Source organism: Dipodomys ordii, unplaced genomic scaffold, assembly GCF_000151885.1.
Source record: "Dipodomys ordii isolate 6190 unplaced genomic scaffold, Dord_2.0 Scaffold221, whole genome shotgun sequence".
Lineage (NCBI taxonomy): Eukaryota > Metazoa > Chordata > Mammalia > Rodentia > Heteromyidae > Dipodomys > Dipodomys ordii.
The window spans coordinates 113,378-123,363 of NW_012267437.1; the positions used below are offsets into that span (position 1 = coordinate 113,378).

The 9,986-nt window shown below is 39.3% G+C and overlaps 1 protein-coding gene across 1 annotated transcript in view; it reads right to left on the reverse strand.

Annotated features, from left to right (window-relative positions):
- Phf8 (PHD finger protein 8) overlaps positions 1-9,986 on the reverse strand; it is an 89,117-nt gene that overhangs the window by 70,907 nt on the left and 8,224 nt on the right. The window contains exons 4-6 of the mRNA XM_013035799.1: positions 8,762-8,903; positions 6,447-6,633; positions 2,184-2,346 (exon numbers count right to left, since the gene is read on the reverse strand). Coding sequence (XP_012891253.1) covers positions 2,184-2,346; positions 6,447-6,633; positions 8,762-8,903 — 492 coding nt within the window. The remainder of the gene's footprint in view (positions 1-2,183; positions 2,347-6,446; positions 6,634-8,761; positions 8,904-9,986) is intronic.

A 9,986-nucleotide genomic window follows, 5' to 3' on the forward strand; every position in this document is an offset into this window, starting at 1 on the left:
TTTATTGGAGATAGGAGTCTCACGGTCTCTCCTGCCTGGGCTGGCTTTGAACCGCGATCCTCAGATCTCAGCCTCCTGAGTAGCTAGGATTACAGGCATGAGCCACCAGCGCCCGGCCTTATGGTATGTAATTTATAACTCAACTTTTTTCAAAAACACCTTTAAGCCAATGTAAATGAAAATGTATCATCAAATTTGTGTGACAGGAAATGAGTACAGAGTAGGAAATTTATAGCAGTAAGTGTTCATAAATACAAAAGTAGGCAAGTCTGAAATTAATAATCTAATCTCCCAGTTCAAAACTAGAAAGATAGCAAAATAAACCCAAAACAAGCGAAGGAAAAATAAAAATAGAAACAAATCAGTAACACTGAAAACCAAAAGTATTCTTAAAAGATTAACAATGGCGAGGGGCATGGAACAAGTTTTGTAAAGCATCTGTTTGGCAAGCATGAGGCCCTGAATGTAATCCCCCAAACTACCCCCCTCAAAAAAATACATAACTGACCAATCTCTAGCAAAACTGACACCAATAAAAGAGACCACAATTAACTAATCTTAGGAATGAAACAGAAGGTATCACTGGAGACCAAGAAAACACCAAAGGAGTAATAAGGAAGTACTATATAGCCATAAAAGTTAAGGAAATTTTTTTTACAGCACTGGGGGTTGAACTTAGGGGTTAGAGGTGGCTACACAGGTGCTCTACTGCTAAGCCATACCTTCCAACCCTTTTTTCTATTGAAGAGAGCCTCACTTTTGCCTGGTCAGACAACTAGGCCACAATCTTCCTATTTTATGCTGCCTTGCCATAACTGGGATGAAAGAAATGTGCCACCACACATTCCTTCTGCTAAGAAGTCTAAAGAATTTTTTGCCTGGGTTGGTCTGCATCTGTGATCCTCCTCATCTCAGACTCCCATTTACCTAGGATGACAGGTACAACACCACCAACACATCTTCTACCTGCCGGTTAAGAAGAAGTCTTAGAACCTTTTGACCAGGCTAGCCTTGAACTTCCAACCACAACCTCTGAAGTAGCTAGAATTGTAGGCCAGGAGCCATTGGCATCCTGCTTAAAGAAAAAAAAATTGAGATAGGATATCACAGTGTTGCCCTGCCTGGTGGGTCTACAATTCAAAAACTCAAGTAATCCTTTTACCTGGCCTCATGAAGACATGGAACTGCAGGTGTGTGTCACCATATCCAGTTTATATAGATAAAATAGGACTATGGATTTAACTATGGTAAAATATGTGCCAAGTATGTGTGAGACCCTAGGTTCAATATCAAGCACTGAAAAATTAGATAAAACAGAACAATTCTTTCGAAAGCATAGGCTGCCATATCCAGTATGAAATAGGTAACATTAGCCTAAAAAATTAATTAAATGTCATTTTTAAACTTCTCCCAAAGAAAATTTTTAGATCCATGTGATTTCACTAACAGTTTTTTTTTTAAATGAGGGACTCACTATATTTTCAAGGCTGGCCTTGAACTTGTACTCCTCCTTGCCTCCCAAATAGCTGGGATTACAAGTGTGTACCAGTGCCCAGTTTCACTAGAAAATTTGGCTAAACATTTCAAAAAAATTAACATTAACTCAGATTAAATCAAAGAACACCTAAAAATATGGAGAGAAATGCTGTGCTTATGACAGACTTGTGAACACAGTAAAAATGTCAACATTCTCAAGACAACTTTTTTTTCCAAAATATATATACTCCACACTAGACATATGAATTCTAGGAATGAAGCTCAAGCACATATTAAGAAAAAAAATGCTTCATCCTTACTCTAGGTCAGCTTCCCATCATTATCCCTAGAATTGTTTGGCTATTGAGTCTAGTTCTTGATCTGTACAACCATCTTCCTTAAGATCCCATGCTGCCCAATAGACACCATATGAATTTACATGAGATCTAGTTTTTAGCTTTCAGCTGACATGAGATACCTACATAAATCCTACAGAGGTACATGATGCCTAGGAGTGGTAGAGTGGGGCTCAAGTGGTAGAGTGCCTGTCTAATAGGCTTCAGGATCTGAATTCAAACCTCATTAACACAAAAATAAAAACTAAAAAATTATGGGAAGAAGTTGTCTGTAGTGCCATGAATTCCTTTCTTTCTTTCTTTCTTTCTACCTTCCCAAGTCTCCCCACCCCCAGCATAGCCCAGGAAGACCTGTAGGAATGAAAAGTGTTTGTCCTTGCTTCACACAACATTTGTAGCACTTTTCGACTTGGTCGCCAAAGAACATCTCATTCTGATTAGAGGAGCTGCTCCAGCACTCAAAGAGAGTCAGATTAACCTTTGTTGGGCGGATCAGGTAGAAGATCTTCTCACCCTAAAATGAAAAGAAACTTAAGTGCCCAAAATACCAAGGGTTTAAAGAGAAGTTATTCAGCAGGGCTAGAAAAGGCCTATTCTCTTTCCCATGCTCCATTATCCATGTCATTCTTTCTTAAACCTATAATCAGTTTTATGATTTTAATCCCTTTGTACAACTAGTTAATAATAAAAAATAAAAATAATCATTTTTATGTGAGTTTAGAAAACTTCAGTAGGTTTTTCTGCACTGGCCCTTTTATATTTCCATAAATTTGACAAAAGCAATTTGGAAAAGGACATTTCTAACAAAATTGTTCATGTTCGGACAAATGCATACCATATGCTACTATTTTAGATACACTGACAAATAAAAAATGGTCCCTATAGATGAGCAGATCAATAATATAGCCCTAGGAAAATGTAAGGCCACATTACTGATGAAGAAAATTGAATTTGCTTTTAAATGTCATTTACAGTGTGTTCCTTCTCACACCTGAAATCAAAGCTAATAAAGTTTAAAAGTTCAGTAATCGCCCAAGGATTTCTAGAAGATTATATGTTAGGTGATTATCTGTTAGAAGAACATTTTATTTTCTAATTGTGTTTTCACTGGATAATCATCAGACAGATAATTTGAAAAAAAGAAACAAAAATCCACTAGCACGATACCTTCTTAGCTTGATGGTTTAGTCAATATTTCACAACAATAAATGCCAACATAGAAAATAAACATGGTCCCTCTGTACAGTATTTTCACAATAAAAAAAAAGAAAATAAACAACATGGACTAGAGGCACTTGCTCAAGTGGCAGGGCAACTTGCATAGGTAAGCACAAATCTGAGTTCAAGCTCCAGCCCTTCCTTACCCCTCAAAAAGAAAACAAAAGCACTAGAAATATTTGCTATATAATTGAAGAGATTTGAGACCTTTTTTTTGGGGGGGAAGGGAGGTGGTTCTGAGCCTTGAATTCAGGGCCTAATCTCTGTCCCTGAGCCTCTCTGTGTTCAAGGACAGCACTCTACCACTTGAGCCACAGCACCACTTCTGCCTTTTTCTGTTTATGTGGTACTGAAGAATCGAACCTAGGGCTTCATGCATGCTAGGCAAGCACTAAGCCACATTCCCAGCCCAGATATGACAGCTTTATAGATTAGTTAATAATATTAGATCAATGTTGTCTTCTTGATTTTGATAACAATATTACATTTATAGAAAAGATTATCTTTTTTTCTTCTTTGTTGGTCATGGGCTTGAACTCTGGGCCTGAGTGCTGTCCCTCAGCTCTTCAGCTCAAGGCTAGTGCTCTACCACTTGAGCCACAGCACCACTTCCAGTTTTCTGGTGATTAATTGGAGTCTCATGAACTATCCTGCCTGGACTGGCTTTGAACCATGATCCTCAGATGTCAGCCTATTGAGTAGCTAGGATTACAGGTGTGAGCCACTAGCGCCTGGCAGAAAAGAATATCTTTGTTTTTAAGAACTATACAATGTCTGAGAAAAGCAGAAAAGGTCAGATAAGTTGATGTTAGGTGAAATGAACCCCAAGATAAGTATTCAAATGTTTTCTTTCATGCGATTGTTTCTAACATATTTATAAGATGATTTCTTTGTTGCTTTGTATATCCCTCCCCCACGGTATAACCCCTGCTTTCATTGTATTTGATGTTGGTATAATTTGTGGAGGGGAAGGGCAAAAACAAATCATTTAAATAGGGATACAAGTGGACCCACTGCAACAATGAGATATACAAGTTGTTAACGAACTTTACAACTTTGGCGGCGGGGGGGGGGGGGGGGGGGGGAGTGGGAAGTGGAAACAAAGGAGGAGGCAACAATGCTTGATAAGAAATGTACTCATTACCTTGCCCATGTAATTGTAACCCCTCTGTATGGTATTTTCACAATAAAAAGGAAAAAAAAGAACTATGCAATGAATTACTAGAAATAAGGAGATACTCTTGAAATCATTCTCAAAGGTTTTAGAAAAATAACTATTTACTTTTGTTTACTTTAGAGAAAGAGAAAATGTAATAAAATATACTTTGGAGAATCCAAGTAAAGGGCATATAAAAATTTTTGTATTATTTTTATAACTATTCTATGAAAATGAGGTTATTTAAAATTTAAAGTGTTGACTCTTGCCAGGTGCTAGAAGCTCATGTCTATAATCCTCACGACCCAGGAAGCTGAGATCTGAGGAGACTGAGGTTCAAAGACAGCTGAACAGGAATGTCATTAAGACTCTTATCTCCAAATAACCACCCCCAAATCAGAAGTTGAGCTGTGGCTTAAAGTGCTAGAATGGTAGCCTTGAGCACAAAAGCTCAGGGACAGTGGCCAGCCCTGAGTTCAAGTCCTATAACCGAGAAAAAAAATTAAAAATAAAAGAAGGGTTAAGTCTAACATTTGCATAACAGCATTTTCACAACTAATTGAAGATGGGTGGTCTTTTTTTTGTTGTTGGTCCTGGGGCCTGAACTCTGGGACTGGGCACTGTCCCTCAGCTCTTCAGCTCAAGGCTAGTGCTCTAACACTTGAGCCACAGCACCACTCCGGCTTTTTTCTTTTTGCTTATGTGGTGCTAAGGAATCAAACCCAGGGCCTCATGCATGCAAGGCAAGCACTCTACCACTGAGCCATCTTCCCAGCCCCGGATGTGTGGTCTTTTAAGAAGCAGCTATAGAGAGAACAAGAGAAGGGTTGACATTGTCCAAAAAGAAATGTACTCTACCTGACTTATATAACTGTAACCCCTCTGCATATCACCTTTATACTAATTTTTTAAATTTTATTTTATTGTAAAGATGCTGTTACAGAGGGGTTACAGTTATGTGAGTAAAGTAATGAGTGCTCTTGTGGAGCACTGTTCCCCCCTCCTTTGTTTTTCTCCTACTATCCCTTCCCTCCCCTACCTTCTCCACTCCTCCCCCACCTTCCAAAGGTGTAAAAGTTCATTTCCAACATAGTGTCTTGTGAATATCCTTGTTGCAATAGGTCTTCCTGTGTCCTTGTTTCAGCCTTTTGTTATTCTCTTTCCCCTCCCCAAATTAGATAGATGTATATACAAGATGCAGAAACAAATATTAAAAAAAAAAACAACTATAATCCAAATTTTCATTTCCTTCCTTGGCATTTCTGATTTAAAAAAAAACTAAGTAATATGAATTACAGTGTAAACAATAAAAATTATTGCCTTTCCAGAGTGCAAAAGTCCTTTATAGAAATTAATAATACCGGGCTGGGAAGGTGGCTCAGTGGTAGAGCGCTTGCCTTGCATGCATGAGGCCCTGGGTTCGATTCCTCAGCACCACATAAGCAAAAAGAAAAAGCCGGAAGTGGCGCTGTGGCTCAAGTGGTAGAGTGCTAGCCTTGAGCTGAAGAGCTGAGGGACAGCACCCAGGCCCAGAGTTCAGGCCCCACGTCCAACCCAAAAAAACAAAAAACAAAAACTTTTCATGTCTGATCTATTTTGTCTGAAGTGGCTATTAAAATACTCTATATACAACTGTCAAAACTATACACACATAAATGAAATGTATGATGTATACATAATAACTCAATAAAGTTGAGAGGAGGAAAAGTTTGTCATGTTACCAGGAATTCCTAAAGTAAGTATTTCTATACATATCAGTGAATAGAAATTGGTTCACTTAGGAAATAAAAATGAGGAAAATTGGGACTGGGAAGATGTCTCAGTGGTAGAGTGCTTGCCTTGCATGCCTGAGGCCCTGGGTTCGATTCCTCAGCACTACATAAGCAAAAAGAAAAAAGCCGGAAGTGGCGCTGTGGCTCAAGCGCTAGCGCGCTAGCCTTGAGCTGAAGAGCTGAAGGACAGCACCCAGGCGCAGAGTTCAGGCCCCACGACCGGACCTCAAAAAAAAATGAGGAAAATTTAAGACATATGCTGTCAACTTAAAATTTTTTATTAAACACCAAAACTATAGAGACAGGCTATCCTCAATGTATATGACAATTAAGATATCCTGATAGTTAATTATGTATAACTGTCACACCAATAGAATCTGGGAGACAGATGTACCTGAGCAGCTGTGCTCTGACACAAGCAGAGAGGCCTATGCTCTGGCTGCTTCCAGAAGTCATATCCATTCCTACCTTAAGCACATGGTACCAGACTGAGGTGCCACCAAAGTCAATGTGGAAATCGGTATAGCTATCGCGCACACTCATAAGACAGTATTTCTGCACATTGGGTCTCTCAAAGACACAGTCTTCTGGCCACAAGTTTTCGACCCATGACAGCTTGCGAACAATCTTTGGTGTCTCTACAAGGTTAGAAAGCCTATGAAGAAAGAAGTAAAGGGAAATGTCAGCTAACAAGGAATTGAAGCCTGAATATATTAAAAAAATTACCCTCTACCTCAGTGAAAATTAGATAAGACATAACAAGGTTTCTCTACAGAATTTCCAAAGGCAAACAGGTCACTTGTTTCTGTAAGACTATCAGCATCTTTAATCTACTAAGTCCCAAAAGTCCCAACTTCCAGCTACACAGCTTTTCCCAACAGAAGATGGTCATTTTCTCCAAGAAATGTTTATATACCTGCCTCAACTTAACCCCTACTGCACCCATCTACTAACAAGCCAATAAGTTACTGTATCATCTCCATCTCATAGTGACCTGTTTATGAGGAACATGGAGAAACTTCTCTGGATTCAGTTCTAGGGAAATAAGTGTTTCTCTGAAACATCCAGTTGTACTTATTCTTATATAAAACTACAAATGTAACCACATTGCAGTCTCTTCTTTGTTCCAATCTTCAGGAAATTCAATTAAAAAACACTCCAACCATGCAGATATTCACACACGTACTTTATGTGTACAGTAACTACCAGCTAAATCCTATTGTCCCATTTTTATTTTCCTTTAATTCTAATTGTCTTATTCTCCCAGTTCAGCATCTCCATTAGCTACCTCAGATGAGGTAAGGCATAAGCTTGTTTTTAAACAAGTTGTTTACATCCTATACCTTAGAAATAACAGTAAGGATATCAGTATTGTACTATAATTAAGTAAAATGCTCCCTAAATGATAACTGTGGGAAACTGGCTTACCAGTACACAGAATCAAGCCGGACACCAGTGGATTACTAAGCAGGTGAGATCTGAGGATTGTGGTTCAAAGCCAGCCTGGCAGGAAAGTCCGTGACACTCATCTCCAATAAACCACCAGAAAACCAGAAGTAGCACTGTGGCTCAAGTGGTAGAGTGCTTGACTTGAGCTGAAGAACTCAGGGATAGCGCCAAGGCCCAGAGTTCAAGCCCCCATAACTGACCCCCACCCCCCAAAAAAAGAGTACACAGAATCTTCCTATATACTATTTTTTGTAACTTCCTATGACACTATAATTATTTCACAGTTAAAAGTGTGAATTATGGGCTGGGAATATAGCTTAGGGGTAGAGTGCTTGTCTAGCATGCATGAAGCCCTGGATTCAATTCCTCAGTACCATATAAACAGAAAAAGCCAGAAGTGGTGCTGTGGCTCAAATGGTAGAGCACAGAGAGGCTTAGGGACAGAGCACAGGCCCTGAGTTCAAACCCCATGACTGGCAAAAAAAAAGTGTAAATTATCAGACCATAAGCTTTTTAAGGGCAAAAAGATACATAAATATATTATGATTCCTTGATATTTACTACAGTTGTGAGCACAGAAAAGGTTTTTGTGGATATATGCTGCATTTTGTGTACATGTAATTTTGAATCTAAGAAATTCTCAAAAACACTAGGATAACCTTAGTGAATCTATTTCTAGGGACAGAGAAGTCCTAGCAGTTTGACAGTGACGATGCGACAATCTAAATACCAGAAAAAGATTTTCTCAAAAGCTGTCCTAGGTCTTGAAGGAGACATACATGAACAAAAATAGATACAGGGTAATCTGTCCAATGTTAGATACTAGAGAAGAAATATGACTCAGTTGGTATATTAGTAGGTACACTAGAAAATATAAGCCAGTATCTCATCCCAAGGAAGAAACCACCAGAGGAAAAAAGGAACAAAACATTCACTAAGTACGCACGCAGGCAGAGTAACTCATGCCTGCAATCTCATCTATGCAGGAGGTAGAGAGCAAAAGGATTATAGTTGGAGGGCCAGTCTGAGCAAAAAGTTAGTAAGAACTCATCTTAACCAACAAGTCAGGCATTGTTGTACATGCCTGGATTGCAGCTATGGAGGAAAAATAATAAGGGAGCCTCATTTAAAAACATTAGGACCCTATCTGAAAAATAAAGCAAAATAGGGCTTGAGGCATGGCTCAAGTGATTAGTAGAGCATCTGCCTGCCTAAAAAATGTGAGGCCCCAAGTTCAAACACCAGTACTGCTCCTCCCCCCAAAAAATATACACTTACTTTATCAATCACATGGCCCAGACATTTTAACCTTTGTTGTTACCCCTGTTTCCTACCTGGTATCAGAGAATTCCAAACTAATGACATTAAGGACTTTCTCTCTCTTTCCACTGTAATAATATTTCACAAAATCACCAAGCTTCATCTTGCAATCGGCTTGACGGGTCACATCAATCACATCAATCTCTTTGTCAGAACCTTAAAAAGAGAGAGAGAGAGAGATGGGTTCTGAACTGGGAAAGAATGAAGGGTAACATTGTCCCAGAAGAAATGCAGTCATTACCTGACTTAAGAAACTGCAACCCCTCTGTATATCACCTTTAGAATGACAGTAAAAATACTTTAAAAAGAGATGGTTCTGTACCAAGTAATGTGACAAATGTGAAATGTTCTCCCTTCACTAGTCTCTTAGAATGACTTTATACTCAAAATTTCTTTCATTTTTTTATTTTTCAAAGAGTGGGTTTATTTCAAAATTGTAAAGATATATATTATTTTTATTACATATAATAAGCAACTTTAAGATATAAAGATGCACTTTTTTTTTTGAGTCTGGTCATGGGGCCTGAACTCTGGGCCTGGGCACTGTCCCTCAGCTCTTCAGCTCAAGGCTAGCGCTCTACCACTTGAGCCACAGCGCCACTTCTGGCTTTTTTCTTTTTGCTTATGTGGTGCTGAGGAATCGAACCCAGGGCCTCAGGCATGCAAGGCAAGCGCTCTACCACTGGACCACCTTCCCAGCCCAAAGTTTCACATTTTTAAAGTTAAAAAATATCTTAAAAATGCAGACATTTTAAGAAAACGAAGCAAGCTGAATGCACCCTGCAGCACAGATCTATCCCTTAAATATTCACACTTCAAAAGCTGTTTTGGAAAGATTGAAAAACTGGGAAAATTATTTACAATTGGCAATGATTAGGAATCTCCCTATCTTTGGAAGCAGGTTAATGACAGAGTAATTGCAGGCCACCAGCATGAGTGGTTTAGGTGGTGTGTGCATTCACCAGTACAGGACAGGGTCTTCAGGTCCACGCAGCTGGCTCTGGAATGATTGACGGCTTTGTCGGGAACTGTGTACTTCAGACACAGCATGTCCATGAGCACTATCTCAAACACAGTCTATCAGCACACCAATGTTTCCATCCTGTAAAAGCACACTAGGACGCTCAGTTTAGGAAAGAAGAGCAGCACTTAAGAACAGCATCCCGGGTCTAGGAAGGTGGCTCAGTGGTAGAGCGCTTGCCTTGCATGCCTGAGGCCCTGGGTTCGATTCCTCAGCAC